The sequence below is a fragment of the Maylandia zebra genome, linkage group LG7, assembly GCF_041146795.1.
Source record: "Maylandia zebra isolate NMK-2024a linkage group LG7, Mzebra_GT3a, whole genome shotgun sequence".
Lineage (NCBI taxonomy): Eukaryota > Metazoa > Chordata > Actinopteri > Cichliformes > Cichlidae > Maylandia > Maylandia zebra.
The window spans coordinates 15,219,882-15,245,690 of NC_135173.1; the positions used below are offsets into that span (position 1 = coordinate 15,219,882).

General features: G+C 40.4%; 3 protein-coding genes across 7 annotated transcripts; 1 reads left to right on the top strand and 2 right to left on the bottom strand.

The window, feature by feature from the left end:
- On the bottom strand, positions 1 to 5,721 carry LOC101473241 (acyl-CoA Delta-4 desaturase). Of its 3 annotated transcripts, none has more exons than XM_004553009.4 (13): positions 5,569 to 5,721; positions 4,497 to 4,766; positions 3,803 to 3,913; positions 3,310 to 3,507; positions 2,695 to 2,796; positions 2,491 to 2,616; positions 2,341 to 2,401; positions 2,169 to 2,245; positions 1,829 to 1,926; positions 1,423 to 1,519; positions 1,168 to 1,247; positions 640 to 765; positions 1 to 504 (listed from the first exon to the last, which is right to left on the bottom strand). In XM_004553009.4, the coding sequence occupies exons 2-13, from the start codon at positions 4,704 to 4,706 to the stop codon at positions 453 to 455; spliced, it is 1,338 nt and encodes a 445-aa protein (XP_004553066.1). In that variant the 5' UTR covers positions 4,707 to 4,766; positions 5,569 to 5,721; the 3' UTR covers positions 1 to 452. The 3 variants fall into 3 exon arrangements, with proteins under 3 accessions (XP_004553066.1, XP_004553065.1, XP_004553067.1); XM_004553008.4 differs by having other exon boundaries at positions 5,459 to 5,571; XM_004553010.5 differs by lacking the exon at positions 5,569 to 5,721 and adding an exon at positions 5,459 to 5,558 and having other exon boundaries at positions 4,497 to 4,742.
- Positions 5,722 to 10,909: 5,188 nt separating this feature from the next.
- lrrc10b (leucine rich repeat containing 10B) lies at positions 10,910 to 13,203 on the top strand. Its single transcript, XM_004553007.3, has 2 exons — positions 10,910 to 11,262; positions 11,643 to 13,203. Exon 2 carries the CDS (start codon positions 11,671 to 11,673, stop codon positions 12,904 to 12,906), a length of 1,236 nt encoding a protein of 411 aa, XP_004553064.1. The 5' UTR covers positions 10,910 to 11,262; positions 11,643 to 11,670; the 3' UTR covers positions 12,907 to 13,203.
- A 6,866-nt stretch (positions 13,204 to 20,069) lies between these two features.
- Positions 20,070 to 25,472, bottom strand: saxo4 (stabilizer of axonemal microtubules 4). 3 transcript variants are annotated; one of them, XM_004553004.2, is made up of 12 exons: positions 25,437 to 25,472; positions 24,959 to 25,151; positions 24,734 to 24,857; positions 22,386 to 22,548; positions 22,230 to 22,275; positions 22,020 to 22,105; positions 21,024 to 21,089; positions 20,846 to 20,932; positions 20,680 to 20,745; positions 20,503 to 20,597; positions 20,282 to 20,401; positions 20,070 to 20,207 (listed from the first exon to the last, which is right to left on the bottom strand). In XM_004553004.2, the coding sequence occupies exons 2-12, from the start codon at positions 25,068 to 25,070 to the stop codon at positions 20,189 to 20,191; spliced, it is 984 nt and encodes a 327-aa protein (XP_004553061.1). In that variant the 5' UTR covers positions 25,071 to 25,151; positions 25,437 to 25,472; the 3' UTR covers positions 20,070 to 20,188. The 3 variants fall into 3 exon arrangements, with proteins under 3 accessions (XP_004553061.1, XP_004553060.1, XP_076743157.1); XM_004553003.3 differs by lacking the exon at positions 25,437 to 25,472 and adding an exon at positions 25,347 to 25,429; XM_076887042.1 differs by lacking the exon at positions 25,437 to 25,472 and adding an exon at positions 25,347 to 25,392 and having other exon boundaries at positions 24,959 to 25,148.
- Between the last annotated feature and the right edge of the window lie 337 nt (positions 25,473 to 25,809).

The following is a 25,809-nucleotide window of genomic DNA, read 5'->3' on the forward strand; positions in this document are numbered from 1 at the left end:
GAGTTTTTAGTTTGATTTATTGGTCTCAGTGAAATTATTCATGTGGTATTGCAGTGTAATGGTTTCTCTATAGAAAGAGCACAGCATGTTACAAAGCAGTTACATTCATTTAAAGTAGTTTCACAAACGATAACAAACAGTTTACAAAGGTTTTGTAGTTTATATAAATGATTGTGTCTAATCATTCAGATAGTTTTCTTTTACATCTGGTGATGCTAATGCTAATAATAAGTCACAGGTAGGTTTTAGAGCTGTGTTATCATCACATTGCTGCTGATCAAGATACTGTTAAGGCAACTTAGGAAAACCCCATCATCTATAAACCAAACAAAGACTTTGTTACAACAATAAGAGGGATCTTTCCCACAGCATTGACTCAAACAGATACAGTCGATTTTTGTTGAAAAAGAGAAAAACACTTTTTTTACACCAGTGGAGGAAAATACAGTCTTTCATTTATGGAGATATGCATCGAGCCAGAGGTCCCCTGAGGTTTTCAGTGACCTGAATGAGGAAGTCAGAACAAAAAATAGCCAGCCCATCAGTGTGTGTGTCAGGTAAGCAGTCCTTCCATAAAAGAAGACTGAGTCATATACTGTATTTACAGCCATTTTCATGCTCTGTTATCATTGTACTTACGTGACAATATCAGCGAAGCCTCGCCACAAAGTTTTTTCTTGGTACGGAATCCCGTGTTTTTCGCAGAGCTCACGGACCTGTGGGGCCACCAGGTGGTAGTTGTGCCGCGGCATCATTGGAAACAAGCTTGCAAAAGAAAAGAAACGGAAGCTGATTTTTTTGTAATTGTTGCATTGTGGCATATTTTGTTACATAAAATCATTGTAACATATAAGTGTGCAAACAGTGAGTGTAGTTCTGCAAGAAAAAAAATTCTGTTTGAAAAAATGGGCGATAGCTCACTATGGATGGGTGTAAAATCCGAATAGTGTTCACCACTGGTTAAGTGGTGTAGCTTGAGTTTAATGTGTGCCTGTGACCATGCCTGATGAATTACATCTCTCAGTCTTCTGACTATTCTTTAAAACTCTTTTTTTATAATAGAGACTTTATATCTTTAAATGCAGAATTAATGTTGTTAAATTATTATCAGTACTTCAGTTTACACAGTCGTGCTCTAGTTTTTGACAGGTTTCAAATTTCACTTACTGGTGCTCGATTTGAAAGTTGAGGTGTCCACTGAACCAGTCGTTGAAGAAGGACTGCTCAATATTACAGGTGGATTGTAACTGAATGACAGAATGAGTCAAAAGAGTGCAAATGAGTTAATAAGGTCCTAGTAAATATAAGGGAAGGTGTAAACAGATGTTTGTGATCTGGGATGTTCATGAGTATTGGGTAAATGCAGAAAATATTTAAAGTGTCCAAAACTTTTATACAACCTTGTAAAAGTGATACAGGTACCTGCATGGTCAGCCAGTCCTTGTGCTTTTCATGATCGATGTCCATCGGTATGTGATTCATCTGAGTCACCCACACAAACCAGTGACTCTCCAAAAACCTGTAACATTAAAAACAATATCATATTGAGGTGATACATAACGTGGCCAAAGGGTACAAAAAATGGAATCACTTTCTATTGCAGTGTACTTTATTAGGTATACAGCGGTCAAATATGTTAAGTTTAATGTTTGCTAATAAAGTCAGGCTTTTCCACACACATTCCAGCAATATAGAGCAAAATATGGTGCATCTCAGCTCAAGGACAATATATTTTGAAAGGAATGGACAATATAAGGCATCAAAGTCTGTTAACTGGTAACAATTCATTTGTTAATGAGTGCAATGTTTTCTTATTTTAAATAGTTACCTGACTATGCTTATGAGCACCAATGAGCCAACTAGGCCATACAGGGGTATATAAGAGGAGAAGAAGCGAAGGTAGAATGAGATGAACCAAGCCAGATCCTTCACAAGACAAGAAAGTTTATATGATTTATGTAATTTCTTTTTTAATTATGACAATCATGATTAATTATAATCTTATTTTTACATATGCTCTATTCTGTGCCATTTTTTTTTTTTGCTGTAATGTTTCTCTTAAATACTGTAATATCAAATACAAAATTCAATCTGACACATCAAATGGAAAATGCCTATATGCAATCTAATATACTACACCCAGTCAGTATATTATTATATACACCTACCACCAAGTCACGCCGGGATACCATGGTCTGCATTACATGAATGTTGAAGAAAACTGGAATGATCAGCGGTGGTCCCACTATATTTAAATATATATATATAAATATATAAAAAAGGTGCAACGTTAAAAAGTTGTAGTTATTATTCTTTTTAAATGACTCTTAAAAAACATACCAAGAAAGAAGTACTTGTGTTGACGATTGTAAGGCATGTGTTTGATCTTCTTTATCCCGTACTGTAACACAGAGGTAAACAGTGGATGATGACGAGTTGGACCGTGCGAGTGCTTAAAAACATAAGAAATACTATCTTCGTGCTACTTGCTTCCACTGGTTGAGTTCGGCCAAGTACGAAGAGGTGCAACGTGTTGATATCCGGGTCCTTAATGAAGATGTTGGGTTTAGCGTGATGCCTGAAATGTCGGTGATTCCACCAGTTGGAAGAAGCTCCCTGAAAAAAGAAAAAAAAAACCTTTAAGTATCTGTGTTTCATTTCAATGGAGAGAGGATTATAACTAAGAGAGGTTACCTTTAAATGACCAATGACAAACTTGTGGGCGAGGTGATTCCAGCTGGACTTTTTGAAGACAGACAGGTGACCGAAGTCATGCTGCAGCCATCCAGCCTGTGCCTGGAGAAGAAGCAGAAAAACAAATGTTTTGGGTGAAAGACTTCTCTTTAAATGGACCTGATTTCCAACACCATGTATTTGTATGCATGACTAACTGTTTGTCTTTTATCAGTCCTGTGTTTCTGCATCTCAGTTCATACTTTTATTTATTTATTTATTTAAAATCACAATTATTTATGCTCCCTTTAATATGAATGGTTAGCTTTTGTAAACAGAAGATTTGCACAGTCTGTGGGAGGGGCTTCTGTCCTGACAGCCAGAGCAGTGTCAGTGATGAACATATTAGGAATACCTTCCATCACTGGCATTGTAAAGGGGCAAGAACAGAAACTGAAACTGTGCATTGAGAGCAGTCTGAAGGTTTTTGGCTCACTTTTACACATTTATTATTATTGATATCCATTATTTAAAACTTTGTCTCTGTTTAATGTAACCATGCACTTGGTGTATGCATATATTTCAAAACATAAGGAAAGCATAATAAGGCCCATTTAAAATTTATGTCTGAATCACCTGAGCGGTTGCGAGAAACACAGAGCACACAAGTGTTTGTATCCAGCCTGTGCCCCACATCCAGACGGTCAGCCATCCGAGGGCTTCTAGCAGCAGGATGTGACTGAGGTGGAGGAAGAAAAACAAAGGCTGAGCTCGAAACAGACCCCTTTTCTCCACCCGAGCTCGTAATGCTTCAAAATCCTGCACGATGGCTGCCTGGGTGCAGAGAAAAACAAACAACTCTGTAAAACTGAAACTGTAATATATTGATGTGATACTTCTGAAATCAAGAATTTTGGATTTGAGCTATTTTAGGTTTTCATACAGTGAAACAAGACATTAAGGTGGCTAAAAAAACCCCACCTAGAATCTCAGATGTTCCCAACACTCAGCACTTCATAACTAACATAAGAGATCAGTGAATTATCAAACTTACGTCTGTCTCTCATTTATTACACTAGATCACTCACATGTTGTCAATAAAAAAAAGGGACTTTGATTAAAGGCTCACATTTTTGTCTCGGTCCTGGCTCGGCTCAGTCGTTGCCAACTCTCCGATCAGCAGTGGCTTCAGAAACTTTTGCACAAACTTAGGATCAGGATGAAAAGCAGTGAATGCTTCCTAAAAACAAACACAACAAAAAATTGTAATTTACTAAAAAGTTAGGTAGCAGTGGAAATAGTTATCAGATTGTAAAAAAAATAAATCATGCATTCACTTCAGCTAAATTCTAACATGTAAAAATGCTAAAAGTAAAATGATGTTCCCTGTAAGTTTCAGTTGCCTGTGAAACCATGACATTACATTGTTTATCATAATTCAGCTGCCTGAAAGCAGCGTTTCAGTGCTGTAGCTGGTTCTGCTACACCTACTCATGTTCTTTCATCCATATTATCGAGCTTTCTGCTATTTTTATTCTGGAACAGTTATTTAGGTATACTGAAACCTCAGAGGGGAAATCTCTTTCTGTTAGAGCTGCAAGGAACTTAGAGACATGTTAGGAGTTGTGGGAAGCCCAGGTGTCATTCACAGACTGGCATAAACTTTACTTTTGATTGGAATGGCAACACAAATCTTAAACAAATATAAATGAATTAACGCTCATGATGATAGTTTCATGTGATCTCTTTCAAAATAAAATCATATGAACATAAATGCACAGGCCTGTATATTTTCATTGTATTTTGAAGGAAACATGACATACCGTGGCATCCTCTCCAGCATAGTAGCTGATGACTTGAAACCCTCCCGGATGCCTTTTGGCCCACTGAGTGATGTTGTAAACCTTTCGATCGATGACCAGCCATTGATCATTCCTGCTGCAGTGGCTCTGCACCTCCTCCCAGGTGTAAACACCTTTAGCTTTCCCGCTGTCCGGCTCTCCTGGCACCGTCTGCTGGCTTCCACCTCCCATCCTTACCGCTGCTTCTGGTCTGAATGCACCTGAGCTCTAACGGGTCACAAAGTTGCACACCTGTTTTCACACAAAAAATGCACAAAATTTCCATGTAACTACATACAGGCAACGTAAACCATTAAATTTAATGGAATCTGGGCAAAAAATTGCTTGGTATGCGTTCAGTACCAACTCTGTTCCTTAATCATTGGTTATTTGAATAAATAAACCTTTGATTTTAGAAGTTTCAGCTGCATCTTACTCACAATCATTGCTTCATGTTTACTGAAGGTGAAGAAACCTTTTTTCAGTGTGAGTGTAAAAAATGGCTTTCAAATGGTTTGAAATGTGCAGAGAGAAAAACTCGTACGGCAGATTTTTCTATGCTGTTTGAGCTGGTTGTGGTCCAGATCTAAAACAAAGAGAAGTGCAACATCACCCACTACTATGGGGAAACTAGTGAAGCTAGGAAACCACCAAATGGAGCTAAATCAGGTCGGTTTTCACCTACTAACTTTATCGACATTAAAGATCAATCTAACAGACGCACACCCACAAATACTTAAAAACAGGAAAAACATCGACGCACACAAGTACGTTTTCCACACGAATGCGTGGACTGGGAGAAGTCTGATCGTCGTTAACGTGTAGAAACCAAGACAAAACCGACAAACCGCCATCGAAAAGCATTTAATGACTAAATAATAGCGGGAGATAGCGGGTGGTTAGCTATGCACGTCACAGCATGTAGATAATTAATATTTACTTACAGCATCCAGATTTTAACCAGCGTCCCTCAGGCACACTAATAAGAGATCGATTCTGAGGGTTCGGGTCCTTTTTATATAACAAGCATCCACAAACCCATCCCCATGCTTACCTTGTAGGCTCATTGTCACATCCACGCACTCATTCGGTACAAACTCCGAGCAGAATCATTCGAGGCGTCTGGGCCAATCGGCGCACAGCATTCTCTCGTCTGGCGGCGAGAGTACCATAGGTCATAAACCATCTGAACAGCGCAAAGTCGTGTGATCGCAGAGACCGCAAACAGTCCCCTGGAGGACTTTAACTGTGGACTCATGAGTCCGATTGGTTGTAGATGTGGAGCTGCTTCTGATTTATGTAGCGGACTAAATACACAGCTACACAGCAGGTCTTTAAGGGGTCCTCTCAACCCTGCTCCCTTTTTGTTGTTACTTTCCATCCTCCCTAAATGCTTTACATGGAAACTGGGCTGTAGTTTGCTTCGAAGAGTCTAATTCAGGTGTGTCAAACATAAGGTCCGGGGACCATAATCGAAAGACTCCAATCTAGTCCACTGGATAGCTTTGAAGGACAACTACATTTTTAAATACATTTCAACTCCCCCCCCCCCCCCCCCCCCCCTATATACTACTATATTTTTTTTTTCAGTGATCCACTGTAAGTATAAATATTAATAATATCAATTAAAAAACTTTGTAAGACTGTGCTTTAATCCAGCTTTCTATTTTATGATAACGGGACAGTCAGGGCAATGAGCTACTTTTTCTGTAATTTGACACATTTCTTACAATTTAAACCCAAAGAGTTCTTTATTAGCTAAACCGCTGTTTCTTTATCATGTAGAAAAACTGAGACATTCTGTTAAAATTGCACTTTTTCCCTTATATTAAGATATTTTAGTGATTCAAGTTGTAATTCAGTTTCTTTTCACTGACAGATGACAGCACTTTTACTGGTCTGGCCCACTTAAGATCAATGTAGGCTGTATGTGACTCACAATTTAACATCCCTGGTCTCTCAGATTGTCATAATAATTGTGCTGGCAGAAAGTTTCCATGTTTAAGGCTATCTTTATTTAGTGTGACCCTTTGACACTGAAAAACAAAATGTCAGTGATAACAGTTTCCTTGTTAAATAATCACTGGAGGGGGTGCTGCAAAATAAGACAACAACTTGTACTACTAGCCTAATTCCCTCAAAGTTGGGATGCTATGTAAAATGCAAATAAAATAGAACATAATTATTTGCAAATCTCATAAACCCATATTGTATTCACAGAAATGACAAATAAAACAGGGACAAAAATGAAGTTTTTGTTAAAACTTTCATATGCTTTTTCAAAGCATGCCATTTCTAAACACATCAGTTTTCTTTAGAAAGAAATACAATAACAGAATTATTTCCGAAAAAACAAAAAATGATTAGGGTCAATTTAAATGTATAATTAACCTTTTTATTGAGCCATGGCACCGTGGCGCTGTGCAGTGATGTCCTTTAACTTTCTAATGCTCATAGTGTGTAAAATCTAGTTAAAACTGAAAGTTACCTGCCAGTTTACACACAGTATAAAAACTTTAGCAAGAGTTTGAGCTGTCACTTGAGAAAGATCATGCCAAAAACAAAGAAATTACTTAAGTCATTTCTTTATGATAGACTTGGATATCAATACACCTACCTCCTGGAGAGTGTTGTTCACTTGCTTGGCTATTGTGAAGGGCTAGAAATGATTCTGTGATCATCCATCATCCACCACTGTTGTCTTCTGTGGATGTCCAGGTCTTTTTGTATTGCTGAGTTCACCAGTGCTTTCTGTCTTTCTCAGGATATAGCAAACAGATTTTGCCACTCCTAATATTTTAGCAATTTCTCAGAAGGGTTTTTTTCTGTCTTCACAGCTTAAGGATGGCTTGTTTCACCTGCATGAAGAGCTCCTTTGACTGCATGTTATCTGTTCACAGTAAAGAAAATCTTCCAAATGCAAGCACCATACCTCAGATCAACTCCAGGCCTTTTATTTGCTTAATTGACAATGACATAACAAAGGAATTGCCCAGACCTGCCCATGAAATAGACTTTGAGTCCAAATACTTTTGGTCCCTTTAAAAAGAGATTGGCACATGTTAAGGAGCTGAAACTCCTAAACCCTTCATTCAATTTAAATGTGGATACCTACAAAGTAAGCACTACAGTAAACACAAAAATGGTTGCCTGATGTCATTCTGTTTTTAGACTTGAACTGTTTGCATCATCAAATCACACATATTTTCCTTTACTGTAAATAAGCACAATGATGCTGTATCAGCTGCAATTTTCTCCTTCACCAGCAGATAGTGCAAATATGCTCCTTTAATGAAATTGCTTCCTTGTTCTCTTTTAACCTCAAGTTGCAAAAGCATGAAGGCCTCTCATTGCAGTCCTGTTTTGCTTCTTGTGTTTTCCAGAAACATTTATGAAATATATATAAATATTAAATACTTAATAATTATTGATTTTCCATTAGACCACCATGAAAAAATGATCATTAATAACTGTTTAGAGTTACTTTTCCTTTACCCTGTCCATGTGTTTGTTATGTGTGTGTTCGTCCATGGTAGTGAAGTCATGCAGTGCTTCATCTGCATTCAACACTTTCACCTCAACAGTCACATCTATTCACTGCCTGAGGTCTCAGTCTTTTATGTCCCCTGCTTACAGTTCACTGTGTCATTTCAGGGTCATTTTAATGCTATATAGAAATTTGCTAATCAGCTCTTTTGGTTCTCAGCATATCAGACAGGATTATCCTCAAGCAGCACGCCGCCTGTCTCCCTGTTTGTCCGCTTCTTCTGCCATAGCTTATCAAGCTGACAGAAGCCCTGCACATCTGACCCCAGCATCTTTTACAGACTTTTCCTCAGTATCACAACCAACAGCATAGACTGTCAATCAGAAAACCTGCATGCTGTTATTACGTTTTTTGATGAATTTGGGCTAAAGGTTAACTTTCATTTTGGTCCCTCAAATGAAAGGTGGGGGTATTTTCCTCAGAAAAGAGTGAGAGACTTTTTACTTTGGCATCACTACACTTTTCATCCCATCAGTTACATTATCTCATATCTGAATATTTCTTTGGAGATTTACATTCAAATGACACATAAGATTCATTCAAAGCAACATTTGGGTCAGAATAGGTTGCAACCCATCAACAGATATGTAAGTGTAAAGAAGAAATATTAGAACCTAAAGATGTCTCTAAAAACCTTTGCTGCCAAGTATTGAGTCTGTTTTTCAAAAACAAAACAAAAAGGTAAGTAATTTGGGATGAAATGCTCAGTAAAGTATCAATAGTAAGATAGAAAGTATCATGTTCTTGTTGATAGTAGCATGTGATCATTATTGCATTATGTGAATGCTGTAATCTCCTCAGTACAAATTCAGTATAGTCAGTATAAACAGCATTGCAAATTTTAAGCTACGCGAGATGAAGTTATATGGTCAGATTCATTAAAAATACAGTGTCGGATTGGTTCATCTTGAACCTTCATTATTTTAGGATGTTTTTCTTTCAGTGTTTCTTTCAGATTAAAGTATAATGTTAAGGTTGAACTGAATTCTGAATTAGTTTAGTACAGAAAAACAAATGGCTGAAAACGCTACAATAGTCTCAGTAATATCCTGTAATACTGTGGGGTAAACTATGAGAAACAGAGAATAGTTCTGTACTGGACAAAGTTAGTCTTTTCTGGAACTGTTGTTGCCCTTTTAGTTAAAACTGCTCTGGGCTCACCCAAATGTTGGAGCTATTTTGAGCGGCGGTGTAGGAATATTTTTCAGTCGTGTCACATTCATTTCAATCTGAGCTGCACTTTAGTCCACTGTATCTGTGTCACGTAGAGAAAAATTAAAACCCTGTAAAGCTTTGAGTTGTTTATTGGCATTTGCTGAGACTTTTCCTGCACTAAATTATTCCACCGATCGTTTTGCTAAATAAAAAAAAGGCATCTGAATAATTAACAAAACAAAACTGAAATATGAAGTGCGGAAAATCTTTAATCAGGAGGGTTTTTTGTTTGGTTGTTTTCTTTTTTCTGGAATTCAGAGTATTGATCACTGAAACATTTTCAGAAGCAATCTGAAAATGTAGTGTAACAAAGTGAAATCAAAGGTTGACTGTAGGGTGATTAGCCCTCACAGCAATAAGGTTCAAATCCAGTCTGGGACGTTTCTGAGTGTGCGTGGGTTCTGTCCGGGCAATCCAGCTTTGTCCCACAGTCCAAAAACAAGCATGTTAGATTAATTGATGATTCTGGATTAACCCCTGGAATTTCTCTCTGACTTTTGATTCATGGTTGGACAACATCAGGAAACAGGAAGTGTGACAACATCACTTAAACCAAAAAGGCTTAATGATCTGTAAGACTGGATCCAAAGGGTGGCTACAGGCAACCTACTGGCCATCAGAGGACGGTGCACATATTTACAGAACTGAAGCAAATGGATGGATGGAATTTTTACATAAAACATTTGACAATTAAACTATATGAGCCATAATATGAAGCAACAACAGTAAAAGAGAATTATTTTAGCAATCGTTGCAGAGTTGTTTGTTCACTTTAGGTTTGCATATAAAACCATACTATATGAGAATCTCATATTGTACTTGGGAGTCCTATTGCATAAGAATGTGAGTGACCAAAGACTACTTGGTTTGCAGTGATTTGGTTAGGAGAAAAACCATAACGGCAAGTCTTGAGTTTTGTGCTCTGTCAAACAATTTTATAGGTCTCAGCGGGTCACCTACAAAAATGAGTAAAACCAAAATTAAGTAGACCATTGTGGACAGTGAGCCTCATCTCCATCATCAAACATACATATAGCCGTACATAAAGATTTATAGTAGCTACAAACGGCAAAACCACAAATGTATTTATTTGTTTTGAAAGGCTGTTTCTCGTTTCGTATGGATTTATAGTAACAACATTTTACGAGGAAAAGTAATAAACTGTAACGCTTGCGATTATGTGTGCTCTGTGTCACTCTGTGGCAGGACTAATACTCCAGACACAAAATGAATCTAAAAACTATTAATTGCAATTAAAAAGTGGCGCTGGCGGTTAATACATGTGCGAATGTGTAAATATAAGCGTAGGTAAGCCTGCGAATTTGCTTGTCGTCTGTGCAGATGAACATAAATATCAGGATAATGTTTATCACTATTAATATTCTTTTTTGTTTATCGTTTGATCAAACCCTCACACCTAAAAATTTGTTTGTGGGAAAAAGTTGTTTTTAAAGTTGCTTCTTTTTTAAAATATATTTATTTCTAAGAGGCTACTTCTATCATACCGGCGCACGCGCGCGCACACACACGCACTCACACGAGGACACACTGGCCATGTGACGTGAATGCCCCCTGTTCCTGTTACAGAAGGAGGGAGGCAGCAGTTGAATGTAAACCTTCACACTGATGGAGAGAAGCGGCCAACATCAGGAGTTGAGGGGCGTCAGTGAGCGCTGTTCTTTTCCAGTATGTGCAGGTTTTTTTGTTTTTCCTCGGGCGCGGATTATTACTCCGGGAAACCTCGGCCTCTAATGGGGAGCAGCTGCGTTAACTAGTGAACAGACTTCCATTAGCTGTTTTTCTTTGCCGCCAGCCAGGTCACTGAGTGCGCACACACTGTGGGTTTATCCGCAGGAAGAGGGGAGGTAGGCTCCCTGTTTAGTGGCACTTTTTTTCTCCTCTTCTAATAGAGAAACCGGATCACGTGAACAGGTGGCGTTATCTTTCCCTTAAAAGCCCCGAGGAAGTTAGAGAGGAGAGAAGAGGGTAAGGACTGCAAGAATTCAATTTCAGCTCAAAATTCAGCTGGATTTTGTTGAACTCAACTATCAACAACACCTTTACTATTACTATTATTACTATTACTACTACTACTACTACTACTATTACTACTATTATTATCATTACTATTACTCTGCAGTTTGTTAGATCTTTTCCGCTACTGTTTTGTGATGAAGCTGTAGATGAAGGGACAACGAGACACTTGACAAACTGCTTTGGTATGGCTGCCGGAGTGTTAACTGGCCCGGGCCAGGATGTGGTTTGCAGCCAGTGGGTACAACCACAAAACAGCAGCAGCTCCCAGGCTCAGGGTTGACTTGTCACAGACACTCCCTCATCAAATGACTCTGTCTTGACTCACACAGGAGTCACAAAGGTGCTGCAGGCAACAGCATGGGCAACTCGTCCAGGAAGGGAGGGGGAGAAGAAGAGGAGGAAGAGGGGGGGAAAGATGGCGAAGAGGCAGAATTTTCCGAGAAGGAGAAGGAAGTAGTGCAGGAAGTAGAGGAGGAACTTCCGCTTGGAGTGGAGGAGTTGCTGGAGAGTGGAGACCCCGTGTTGGACTTGAGCTACCGTAAATTTAAGCGTTTGCCTTCACGTGTTTGTGACCTGATGCATCTGGAGAAGCTTTATGTTTGTGGAAACAGCCTGCGCACCCTGCCCGACAGCATCTCCCAGCTGCAGGGTCTGCGGATACTTGCCCTCGACTTCAACAAAATAGAAGATGTTCCTCTGGCCGTCTGCGACCTCACTAACCTAACCCGTCTCTATTTGGGCAGCAACCGCCTAATGAGCTTTCCACCTGAGCTGAGCAACCTGCAGAATCTGCGGTGCTTGTGGATGGAGAGCAACTACTTCCAGAGATTCCCACGAGTGCTCTATGACTTACCCAACCTCAAGTCCCTGCAGATGGGGGACAACCGCCTGAAGACTCTGCCTCCTGACTTGTGGCGCATGGAGGCTCTGAGGGGATTGTGGCTCTACGGAAACCGCTTTGACACCTTCCCAAAAGTCCTTCTTCGAATGAAGTCCTTGGAGATCCTAGACCTGGACCGCAACAAGATATCAGAAATTCCCAGCCTGAAGCGTCTCAGAGCCCTGCGCCTTTTCTCCTATGACCACAACCCAGTCAAGGAACCTCCTATAGTAGGTGAAGACGCTGTCTTGGTTGGGGAGGGAGCTGCAGAGTTTTTGGAGGTGCGTGAGGCCAGGAAGGAGAGACGACGAAAGGCAGCAGAGAAAGAGGCAGAAGAGCTGGCACTTGCAGGAGAGGAGCCAGTGATTCATGGCATCCTCAAGAACAGTAGCTCAAAGCAAGCACCAAATGAAGCTGCAGTGACCATAGAGGACACAGATGTTAAAGAGGAAGAGCTTCTGGTGAAGGAGGAAGAAGTGGAGGATGAAGTGGAGGAAGAGGAAGGAGGGTATGTGGAGCCTCCAATAAACGAGTATGGCGGGACTGAGCTCGAATATGACGAAGAGGCGGTCGAATATGAGACAGAGGAGCTGATATGTGAGGGAGAAGGGTTTGAGTTTGAGGGAGAGGAGCTAGAGTATGAGAGGGCTGAGATGGACTATGAGGATGTGGAGGAGTTGGATGACACAGGGAGACAAGATGAAGGGGCGTGAAAGGCCCCTCCAAGATCCAGATGATCTGCAGGACAAGCTGGACATGAATGACAGGAAATCCTGCAGATACAGTTGATGTTTTGGGACTTTTTTGTGTAGCTGTGCTGCTAATTTAAAACCTGTTGTTTGCTGTGAATATAAATGAGCCGGGCATTATGTGTCTAAAAATTAACAACATCTCACTCATCTCCATATGATCAGATCAGAGCTGGACTCAGGTAAAGAGAGAGTGTGTGTGTGTGTACAGTGTGTGTAGTTGTTTTACAATAAAACTACTTGCAGTGGGCATAGGAGACCAAGTTTCCCGTTATTAAATAATTACCCGTCTGATTATGTCAGTCACTTGTGGGAATTTATTTCTTAATTGTGAAGCGGTGAAACCACTAGCCACCGCTTGCTTCACTGACACAATTTAACATTTCTGTTACATCATCATCAGTGTCTGTTTTATGTGCTCGACAGTGCACCTCATCTTGGTTCATCACTATTTCTATAAACCGAGACTGTCTGTGCGTGCAAATGGACGTACTGGACTTGGATATACAAAATATTTATGACATGCTAAACAAACCCCCCCCCCCCCCCCCAACTCTTGTCAGTGTTGTGTAAGCATTCCTGTGAGTGTCAGTGCCCAGAACGAACGAGAGACGAGCGGGATTATTACAGCGATGAATAGCTGGGGTGCCTCACCATAAAAGGGAAGTCCATGGGGAGGGAACATGAAATAGACTTGACTCCCCCACCACCAATCAAAAGCCCCCTTGCAGGTCAGGTGAAGGCTCGGGTGACCTTTGTGTACTCCTTTTTGTCTGTGACTACACCTTTTCTATCTTTGTCTCTAGCATGGAGCAGGCCAGGCCCTTGTTCTCCTCTCATCTCTGCACTCATTATTCATGTGGGGCACGAGTGTAATCCAATCCTCTTTCCCTCCACGTATCTTTTTCTCACATCTCATTGAAAGAGTGAAATATTTATCCCAACACTAAAATATTAATGCTTGCACTCATGAGGCAGAGCGTGTCAACTCGTGTGTCTACGCTCGGGAACAGACTCAGACTCACCACTCTAATTTTAGATTTGTTTCTACACGGAAAACCACACATAATACATATTATAAATGCAGGGCAGCAGTTGATAGATATTTTTACTACTGTTTAGCTGTTTTGGTAAATATTATACAGTTTTTTTTGGTCGCTATCAAGAAAGGTAGAGTCCCCCAAGCTTTCCTCTCATTACATCCGAGAGAGGGCAAAAGGTTTTAACATCTAGCGTTTTATGTTTAAAATGATACAGAGTGCTATAACAGAGCTTAGTATGTCCTTTTGTTAATAGAAAAATCATCTTTATTCTTAATTAATATATTAAAAAAAGCCTGATTAATATGTTAAATGAGAAATATAGTTTGAATCATGGAAATGTTTGTTTTAATGCCTGGATTGTGTGTGCAAAGACATCACTTTTGAGCAAAACTAAAAAATAACCAAACAAAAACACACATTTGGTTCCAACTTCTTGACTTGAACTTGAATTACTATTACATGTGTTAATTTACATCATGTAAGTGATGTTTCAGCTCTTGTTTGGTCACTTCCTTTACTTCTAATAATAACAAAGCTGTGTGTGCAGCTATGCTATGAGGCCAGCTGACTCACAGCATCATTGCTAACATGCTGATATTGAGAGGTAGCATTGTTTATAGCGTTAACTCGTCTTAGTCCAGCTTTTTGGATTGCTAACATTTCCTTTTCTCTAAACCAATTATAGCTAAAACTAACAAAATGTAGATTTTGAACAAAACAAAACTGATCTGATGAAAATCTTAAGGGGTCTCCAAAATCAGTCAAAGTCATCCTCTGGGGAAATTTTATGTATAAAAACCTCCTGGCAGTTAATCAAATAGTTAATTCAGTCCAGACTACATCACTGGAGAAACCAACAGACTGACATTGCCTGTCTTGCATCACTGTGGCTGACATACACACTCACTGGATCCTAATGTTTGCCAGTATCTCACTTTTGCCTTCAGATCTGCCTTAATTATTTGTGGCATAGTTTTAACAAGGTACTGGAAACATTCATTTCAGATTGTGGTCCATATTAACATGACAGGATCACATTTGCTACAAATTTACAAATCTTCTAATCTTCTAACAGATTCCAAAGGTGCTCTACTAGATTGAGATCTTCAACTATGGAGACTATTTGAAGACAGTGAATTCATTGTCGCGTTCAACAAACCAGTTCGAAATGTCAGCTTTGTGACATGGCACATGATATCCTGCTGGAAGCATCATCAGAAGATGGGAACACTGTGATCATAAAGGGATGGACATGGTCAGCAACAATACTCACGTGGGAGGTGGTGTTTAAAGAATGCTCAACTGATACTTAGGGACCTAACATGAGCCAAGAAAATGTCTTTCCCACCATTACACCACCAGCCTGAACCACTGATACAAGGCAGGATGGTTCCATGCTTCGGCTTTACCATCCCAGCATAACAGTCGAATCTAAACTCAAACTAGGCAAAGGTTTCTAATCTTCTATTGCCTAGTTTTGGTGAGAGAGCTTCTTGCTGCCATGTGACACACCACACATTCAAAGATTCTCTTTTGCATATCTTGGTTGTAACGAGTGGTTATTTGAGTTAGTGTTGCATTTATAAGAGCTTGAAGCAGTCTAGCCATTCTTCTGATCTCTGGCATCAACAAGGCGTTTTTACCCAGACGAGCTGCATGTGATTGACTAACTAGATAAGCACATCTCTCCAACTGACTGATAATGCAATCACTGGCGTGCACAGATAGAGACGAGGTGGTGCTGAAGCACTTGCCCTTTTGCCCTCAGTCCAAAAAAGTGCCCTTTTGAAAGACGTGATTTTTTTTTTTTAAAGCTGCGTGTGAAAATAATGGCTTGATTTGTGCCCCTTCTTCAAAGACACCCGAACCCTGTCGCTTTTTCACTGTCACCGTGTCACGTGAACACGCTTGCAGTTCATTTGTTGTGAGGCGTGTAGCAGCGGCATGACATAGGACTACTTGGAGTAGGCATAGTAGGCTAACTATAGCGACTGGGAGCCACGGCGGACAACACGGCAGCTCTTTCCCTTCCCAACCAGTCAGGTAACCCATGAATCGAGTGAAATTATTCTGTTTGCCCTCTAAGACCAACCTGCAATTGTTTTGTTGTGAAGTAGCCTGTCAGAAACTGCACATGACAAACTTTGCCAGCTTGCCCCCTCCATCCATCCATATGGATAAACAAAAAAACGACACATTTAAAATGTAACCTAAACCATTTAGGCAACCCCCACTCTCCATCAATTCCGACCTGATTGTGACAGAACAGTGATGTTGTTATTGGTAGTTTGAAGGGTACGGTGTTGGGGGTGGTGCATGTTAAAAGTTTTGAGAAGCACTGGTTAGACATGTTAATTTTTTTTGGTGTAACATATTGGCAACATTAACACATTAATTTGCTAAAGGAAAAATAGGCAGTTCCCAATTGCCTGTGAAAACGACCATTCTGCCCTGTTCTTGTAATGACCACAGTCAGTCTTATTCGTTCTCATACATTTTGGTCTATTTATTTACTAATTTCAGCAAGCATAATGCCTAGGAAAGAGAGGCTGAGAAAGGAGAAAGAAAGGGATCTACAACAGGCAGCCCAGGGAAGCAGTTCTCTGCTCTCCTGGATGAAAGCAAAGGAAAATGAAGATGAAAGGTCAGAGTCAAGGGCAGAGTCAGGTTCTATTTTAATGTTTTAATGTAACCTGCTCCTTGCAGTTAATTCTATTGAAAAATCTTAAAAGCTGTTCACACTTAGTTTTTAATGAACTTAATCAGCAGGCATTGAGCTAACTATTATTTTGTACCTACGAAAGTTATTTCTATGTTACAAGACTTGCAGTATGGGTTATTATTAAAACTATCTGTTTAAGCTTATTATTATGATAAATAATAATACTATTATTATTATTATTGTTCCATTGTAGTCAGTCACAGCAGGGAAGCAGCTCTATGCCATCTACCAGCATAGCAGAAGAGGGAGATATAGAAACAGATGAAGCCGCGACCAATGCAGCAACAGGTTCAGTTAGGCCTACAGACACTGATGTAGTGCTCTCTGAAGACCACAATGAGGAAGAACAGATCGATCACATAATGTCAAAGTTAGCAGCTTTACAATACCCAACAGATCCAACACACATCCATACATTTAAAATAAAGCGCAATGACAGATACGTTTCAATGTGCTGCAATGTGGGCCCATGTCAGCCTGATATACCTTACCCAAAAACTGAGGGGAGATCATTCCAGAAACAGTGGTTTTCTGCTAATGTGTGGCTGGAATACTCACCCACTGCTAATTCAATGCATTGTTTTAGTTGTCGGCTTTTCCTCTCGGATGAAAAATATAAAAGCAGAACAGCCTGGACAACTGATGGCATCAGAAAGTGGAGTACTGCTCTTGAAAAAATCAAACAACACTCCAGCGCAGAGATGCACATGACAAGCATGGTTAGATGGATCAATTTCCAGAAAAAGGCCCTTCAGTCTGCATTTGATGTTTCAGACGTAAAAGGGGTGGAAGTTAGAGAGCGAGAGAGGCAGACAAACAAAGAAATCCTGACAAGATTAATTGACCTAACAGTGTATCTTGCACGTCAGGGACAAGCATTCCGAGGTCATGATGAGAGTGAGTCCAGTGATAACCGTGGCAATTTTCGTGAATTAGTCAATGTATTTTCCCGCTACGATAGTGTGCTGAAAATGCATTTGGAAAAAATTGCCACAGTTAAAGCCACCAAGACAAGGCCCCAGGTGTCACTGCTTTCCAACTGAAGTCAAAATGACATCATTGCAGCACTAGGAACTTACATCAGGAAGGAGATACAACGTGAAATAAAAGAGGCTGAAATGTATTCCATTCTACTTGATGAAACCTCTGATGTTTCACACAAAGAGCAAGTGTCATTTGTTATGCGATATTTTCATCATATGCAAATAAAGGAGAGATTCATCGAAGTGTGCAATGTTGATACAACTACAGGCCAGGAGCTGGAGAATACAGTGTTCTTGCTTCTGCAAAAGAATGGCCTAGAGATGAAGAACATGTATGGTCAAGGCTATGATGGAGCAGCCAACATGAGTGGCATGTATAAAGGTCTCCAAGCTAGAATCCGTGCACACAATGAGAAGGCCCTCTATGTGCACTTCAAAGCCCATTGCCTCAATTTGGTACTAGTGGAGGCATCAAAGTCCAGCAAGCATTTTGTGACATTTTTCAACTTGGTGGAGAAATTGTATGCCTTTTGCTCAGGCTCCCCAAAGCGTCATGCTGCCTTGGTCAAATTTCAGGAGTCTCTCTTTCCTGGACAACGTGTTATGGAGCTCCAGCAGCTGTCAGATACTCGATGGGCTTGCAGGGAAAAAGCACTGAAGGCACTTCAGAGAAATTTGAAAGCCATTTTGATGCTCCTTGATGACATCAGTGACAGTGACCCACCTAACCTGGCCCAAGGTGATGCTCAGATGTACAGAAATGCCATTAATTTTATGTTCATTCTCTGCATGGAAATCACCACACCAGTATTCGAAGTCACTGCTTTGGCATCAGATTCTCTGCAGGAAGAAGGGTTGGACCATTCCACTGCCTACAAGGTAATTGATGGTGTGCTTCACACATTGCAAACCATGAGGTCTGAGGAGAAATTTGGAGAGATATTTAGATGTGCATCAGAGAAGGCAGAGAGTTTCAACATTCCAGTACCTACCGTGGTGCCTGGTCAGGAGAGAAAGCGGAAAGTTCCAGTGCGTTTCCAACACAGCACCACAGTGTCTCAAGTAGGTGCTCAGTTTGAGTCAGTGGAGGCATATTTCAGGAGTGGTGTATATTTCACCTTTCTGGACATCATGACTGGGGAACTGAACAGGAGGTTCAAAGGGGACAATACTGGAAGCCCAACGGCCAGAATCATTCAGTCCTTCCAGCCCTTAACTGTGCATGCTAACTGGGTAGGCCCACCAAACCCAGAAGCCATTGAAGCTGTCCACATCCTCTGTGAATTCTATGGAGAAGATGAGGACCAGCTCAAAACAGAATTAAAGGTCTTCCACTCCAGCTTTAGTTCAAAAGACCTCAGAGAAATATTTCTGATACTGAGGGAAAATAATGGCCAGCTGATCTTTCCTGCCTTTGTCAAAATGATTCAGATCTACGCAACACTACCAGTGACAACTGCGACAGTTGAAAGATCCTTTTCAAAGCTAAAAATAATCAAAAATAAACTAAGAAGTTTGTGTGGAGAAGAAAGGTTGTCTGATCTCCTCTTGTTGGCCATTGAGAAAGATGTGGAGATCAATTACAACGAGGTCATCAACATCTACAAAGACATGGCACCAAGAAGGATGCTTCTTTAGAGCAGTACACTCCATTTAATGGACACTTGAGAATATGTATGTATATGGTTTAGAGTTGGATACAGATTTTATCTTTTTGTGGTGTGATTTTTGATTTTTAGAGAATGTTTTGAAATAAAAGTCAAATTGCATTTAACCTGTGCGATTTTTTTATTATAAAAAGAAAAGGTTTTCCACATATGCAAAAAGTGCCCTTTTTTCCCCCTGGAGCACTTGCCCCCCAAAATGTCTGTGCACGTCACTGAATGCAATTAAGTGTATATTATGGCTGTTAATGTCACATATCTTTCATAAATACTATGGTGACACCCCCAAAAAACCAACGTAGTTAAAAATCTCTTGTTTTGACACAAGAGTTATTATATTGATAATGCAGAATGGATTACACTGATAATGTAATGTCGTTTCTGAGAGTTGGCTCAGAGTAGGTGCACAGTATGTAGCTGCACAATAGTGCAATCTCAGCCTCCTACTCAGTTTAGGCTCTGCTGCTCATCCAGACTCTGCTGTGGGTGGCAGAACAGTTTGACACACCACAGACATCCTTGGAAATCAGTGCCTTACTCAGCCTGGCTGTAATTATTTTTCCCATTAGTTTACACTCCTCTCATTCTCTGTAGGTCAGTGACAGTAAGGTGGTCAAAGACAATGCATCATCTCGTTCACTCCCTCTTTGGATTTCTACCATTCACACATCTGGCTGGCGAAGTTTCCACTCAAAAAAAAAAGCAATTCATATTTGTTGTATGCATTTAAACGATTTTATTAATAGAACATGCCAGACTGCAAACAAACAAAAAACTTCAGTTTTTATTTGTGACAAAGCAGCAATGCAGGTATCATCACAGGTGTGAGAAGGTCTAGCCCCTGAGGATGTACCTGTAGAATAAAACTAGGTCATGTCAGTCAAAGGAAATCTGTATGATACGACTTCCTGAGCATAACATACATACCTGTCCGTATCCCGAAGATTGTAGCCACTTTCCATTTTAGAGCTGACAATCCTGGGACAAGAGTTCGTTGATTTGAACTTTTCTGGACTTTTCCAGTTTCTGTCATCACGATGACAAAACCTGGAAAATAAGCAGGTAGCCAAATAGTGTAACGCACTTTACAGTTATAGGGTGAAAAGTGACAATTTATTAAGTTAATTAATTAACTTAATTACACTTACTTGCTTTTATAATGTGTGATGAAGTCTGAAGGATCAAGTGGTGCATCAGGAAAAGTTTGGTTTTTATGAGTGTTCAGAACATATCCTGTGGGTTTCTAAAAAATTAAAATGTTGTTGAACAATCCAGATAACGTGCTGATAAATAGAGTGAAAAACTATTGCATGAACATATTTAACCTTTTGTCCAATGATAGATGGCATCGGGGCCTCTGTTTTAGTCTGGGGCGATGACAGAAGAGAGACCTAGATGATTAGAGACAGAAATAAGTAATTAAATAAAAACAAAAAGCATTAATGTTGCGCTTTTACATCAAAGAAAAACTGTGAAGAAGTCAGCACTAACAGGGTGGGCCAAGGGAGCGATGTCACCTCGTGTGAATCCCGTTTCTCTGCAAGAACGGCTGCACAGGCCCGATTTCGCCTCAGTACCCTGAGACACAGAACAAACTTCAGAGTTATACATGAAAGATTCCCCTGCGCTCCCCCCCCCCGAATGAATTCAGCTTTTTGTGTGGCTCAACCTGCAGCAGGGACAGTGGCATGAAGTCTGTTTTCATCACTGAGCTGGGAGTCTGATGAGGTTCACCCTGAATATCAACAGTTGGCAGTTACAAGTAGATATACAGATAAGAACTCACAGATACACATACTGTAGCTGCCAGAGGACTTCAACTGTACTAAAAAATTGAAAAGATTCAAATATCACAGTTTCAGCATTTGGCATGCTGTCTATATACTTGATTACACAGTCACCAGCCACCTTGGACACACCTGTTCAACTGATGATTAACACAAGTACCTCAAACAACCAATCACGTGGGAGAAGCTCAGTGTAATTAGACATGTAGCCAAGCTTCAGAACGAGGGAAAGGGGTTATTTAAGCGACTTTGAATGTTGCATGATTTACCCACCTCACAACCATCTCTGGAGTTTATAGAGAATGGCCTAAAAAAGAAAACATTCAGTGAGAATGGCTAAACTGCTCTAAGATGAAAGGTGGGCAACAGTAACTCAAACAACCACTCCTTACAACTGTTCTGTTCTCAAATGGCCTCCTTCACAGGCATTAGATATCAATCCAGTAGGGCATCTTTGGGATGTCCAGTGAATAAATCTACAGCAACTGTGTGATACTATCACAACAATATGGACCAAAATCGGATGACTGTTTCCAACATTGTCTATTTGTCATGAGGACCTGAGGCCGCTCTGAGGCCTAAAGGGGTCCATCCCTGTACTAGTAAGATGCAACTAATGAAGTGGCCAGTGAGTCTATACAATCTTTTTATGATTTGCATTCTGTTTTTTGTTAAATTTTGCACAGTATCCCAACTTTTGGATATAGCATGTAGTTTAAAACAAATATAATCCCTTTGTAACCATGATGTAAAGCCAGGTTTTGGATACACAGGCAGCATTTTCACTTGGATTTCTTAATAGGAGGTTGTTTAAAAAAATGGAAGAATATAAAAATCTCAGCTAAGAATAGCTTCCAATACCTTTAAAAACCACTCACCATCAAGCTGGTGTTAACCTGAAGCTCTGCTGCCTTAGTGAAACCACTCCCTCCTTTAGGACCTACAGTCACATGGTTCTGAGAAACTGAAGCAACAATGTTAGCTTTTTCAAAATGAAACTGTGGCATTTTATTAAAGTTTTCCATTATTTGTAGTTATAAATGAACAGCTCAAGCTCACAAAGTTCTGCATTGTAGCCTTTAAATTACCTGCTGGCGTAGGACGATGAGGCACAAATGAACTTTGATATTCTGTCTGAGGAAACATTTAAGCAATAACAGAAAGTTTATGTATATAACATAATATTACACTTTCCATCATCTTGAAGAGGTGTGTTTAAGTGCTGTCAAACCGAGCTGTCATACCTTCTCCTCGACTGATGCGGTTTTTGGCTGAATCCTCAGCTGATGGAAGCCGCTGTTTCCAGGTTTGTTAACGATGTTTGTTGAAGACCCAGAACATCCAGAGTGGATGGGAGGCTGGTAGTGTCGTTTAGTTTGAGAGACGAAGCTGTCAGATAACAAGAGTCTGAAAAACAAAGGCAGAGCCGAGTCTGAGGTAACACTTCAGACAAACACGCTTCATTCTTGACAGTCTAGCTTTTTTTTCTTTTTCTTTTTAATCTTTTATCGCATCAGGGAATCTAATTTACAGTGAAGCACCTACTCACTTAAAGTCCTTTGTTTACATCCTTTGAACCTCTCTGTCAGAGATTTCCACACACTTTCATACTTGCCTGTATAACCCAAGTGCATAGGTCTAATTTCATACATCAAGAACTGGTTTCCGAGGTTCCATTTAGCTCTTCCTGTGTAATTCATCTCCCATCACACTGTTTTTCTGCTTTCCAGCTCCCCTCAGTTACTGATATTTCAGATTTCATCTGTAAGTCAAAACCTTCTACTTGTCAGCTAGACCCCATTCCTACAGTTTTGGTTAAGGCATGTCTACCTTCTTTGCTTCCCCTCATATCTGCTATCATCTGTTCTTCACTTACCACTGGAACTGTTCCTGCTTCCCTCAAAATTGCCATCATCACCCCAATATTGAAAAAAACTGGTCTAGATCCCAATAATTTTGAGAATTTTCGGCCTATTTCCAATATACCATTCCTTTCAAAAATTCCTGAGAAAATAGTTGCCACACAACTCCACTCACATTTAACTAATAATAATCTGTATGAACAGTTCCAGTCTGGTTTTCGCCCTTCCCATAGCACTGAAACAGCACTTATAAAAACAACCAAGGATCTTCTTATGGCAGCTGACTCCGGTTTACTTTCCATTCTTATTCTCCTCGATCTGAGTGCTGCTTTCGACACTATTTCTCACTTTGTACTTCTCAGTAGGCTAGCCTCCATCGGTCTCGCCCATACTCCACTAGCCTGGTTTAAATCATACCTGTCTGATGGGGCCCCTTCTTTTCATTATCTACCCTCTACTGCTTGGACATATTTTCCGTAAATGCAATATCCATTTTCACTGTTATGCCGATGACACCCAGCTTTATCTGTCCACTAAACCTGATTCTGCTCTTCCCCCATCCTCCCTTACCCTCTGTTTAGCTGAACTAAATTCATGGTTCTCTTCTAATTTTCTCAAACTCAATAGTAATAAGTCCAAGCTCCTCTTGGTAGGCGCTAAATCAACACTATCCAGAACCAACAGTTTCTCTGTTACTATCAATAACTCACCGGTCTTCATTTCTTCCTCTGTGAAAAGTTTGGGTGTCATCCTCGACAGTACTTTATCTTTCAATTCACGCATTAATAATGTTACTCGGTCTGCATATTTTCAATTGCGCAACATTAATCGTCTCCGTTCTTTTCTCACCCCACATGCCACTGCCATTCTTGTCCATAGCCTTGTTACTTCCCGGATTGATTATTGTAATTCACTTCTTTTTGGTCTTACTCAAAAATCCATCCACAAGCTCCAACGCGTCCAGAACTCTGCTGCCCGTATCATCACCAGGACCCCTTCTGTCCACCACATCACTCCTGCCCTGCAGCAGCTTCATTGGCTCCCGGTCAAATATCGCATCAATTTCAAAATACTCTTGTACACATTTAAGGCTATTCATCATCTCTCTCCTCCATATCTCTCTGATCTGGTTAAGATCACCGCCCCATCTCGTTGTCTCAGATCTTCTTCTTCCCTTTCACTCTCCGTCCCTTCCCCCCGTCTTGCAACCATGGGGAGCAGGGCTTTCAGCTGCTCTGCTCCACGACTCTGGAATTCCCTACCTCCCGATTTAAGAAATATCTCTTCCTTCTCCCTCTAAGTCCCTACTCAACAGTGACCTTGAGTGTTTTGAAAGGCACTTTCAAATAAAATGTATTATTATTATCTTTATTACTTTCACATTTTGAAAGTAATAAAGTTCCTTTAAGCGTGGAAGCAGAGGCTTTGGAGAAAGATATCTGCAAGCATTCATCTAAATCCACAATGTGCCTGTAATCATTCTGGCTGACAAGATTTCACAGAGATGTGCAGCTTGACTGACATTTCTCAGATTCTTCTGTTAGCTTTTCTGCACATGCCAAAGTTGGACAAATATTAGCTCTACAGAGTCCCCCAGCCACCAGAGAGCTTTGCTCATCACTGAAGGAGAAGCACAGGTTTTGCTAATAACATTATCAGAAAATGATGAACCAAAATAGCCATTATAAAAGATGAGCAGAGGGCGGGGGGAAAAGTGTCCTGACACTTACGCAAACTGAGGGTTGTCAATGTGGTCCAAACTAGGCCTGTAATATATAGCTGGTCTGTGGTTTGATGTAAAGCCTGTCTCACTGGGACGCCCGAGATAAGAAGTGAATCCCATCCTGTCTGAGTCTGAGACAGATATAGCAAAATTGTCTGTCAGAACCCAAATTTGAATGCAAATCAGTGCGATTTATGCTGAAACTCTGGAGAGTCTCACTCATCATCTTCACCATGAGATGCTGTGTAAGTAGTATTGTGGAGTTTGACAGCGTTGTTGGTCAGTTGCCCCTTCCTGCCAATTGCTCCAGTAGCCGGTATGACAATCCTCCCCTGTTCAGCCATCTGTGACTGCTGTAATGGAAACAGTCACTGACAACAGTGATGGATGGCAAAAAAAACAATCCTGTGGGCCTGCGGACACTGCTGTAACCACAAATAAAAGTAAGTGTTACATCTAAGTTTTTAGCTCCGGCAGCATCCAGTTAAATTTGGAGCTTGCTGAATAAATGAGAACAGAGTCAGAAGGAAATAATGCAATAAGTGCTGCCTTTGTCTACTGCTGTATGAGTGGAGAGAGAGCTGCGATCCTCCAGGAAAGTCCCAGCCATTTTCACTCACCCTGAATATAAATGATCCCAGAAAAAAAAAAACAAAAAAAAAACCTAAACACAAAAGCACTGAAATCTGCCACTTAGTCCCAGGACGTACCTGCAACTCCAGGCTGTTTGTTCACCTCTCTGTCTTCGGCAGGTTTTGTAGGTAAACAGGTCTCTGTTGCTAGGAGATGCAGTATAACGGCAGAGCACTGCAGGTGAAAAGTGAAACAGTCTGCTCCAATTCATGCCTTTAATGTTTCAGCTGGGAATGTTGTCCTCCTTTTTGTTTCCTTTAAGATGTGTCAAAGAAAGTACTCCCTCTTTGAGGTCTAAGGTTTGAAGTATCACAACCTACAGTTTTAAAAAAGTCTTTACCAGATTGTAAAATTATTTTAATACACAAATCAGATGAACAGCACGTGACACATAGCACGCGCACACACCAAAATACAGACGTAATAAGAAAAATCACATGCACACCATGA

Coding starts and splice junctions, on each gene's coding strand:
- LOC101473241 (XM_004553009.4), bottom strand. CDS start 4,706: ATGGGAGGTGGAAGCCAGCAGACGGTGCCAGGAGAGCCGGACAGCGGG. Junction 2,402..2,490: donor GCCGAACTCAACCAGTGGAA/GCAAGTAGCACG, acceptor TCTGTGTTACAG/TACGGGATAAAGAAGATCAA. Junction 1,927..2,168: donor TATCCCGGCGTGACTTGGTG/GTAGGTGTATAT, acceptor TGTCTTGTGAAG/GATCTGGCTTGGTTCATCTC.
- lrrc10b (XM_004553007.3), top strand. CDS start 11,671: ATGGGCAACTCGTCCAGGAAGGGAGGGGGAGAAGAAGAGGAGGAAGAG.
- saxo4 (XM_004553004.2), bottom strand. CDS start 25,070: ATGGCTGAACAGGGGAGGATTGTCATACCGGCTACTGGAGCAATTGGC. Junction 22,549..24,733: donor ATTGACAACCCTCAGTTTGC/GTAAGTGTCAGG, acceptor TTTGTTTTTCAG/ACTCTTGTTATCTGACAGCT. Junction 20,746..20,845: donor TCGCTCCCTTGGCCCACCCT/GTTAGTGCTGAC, acceptor CTAATCATCTAG/GTCTCTCTTCTGTCATCGCC.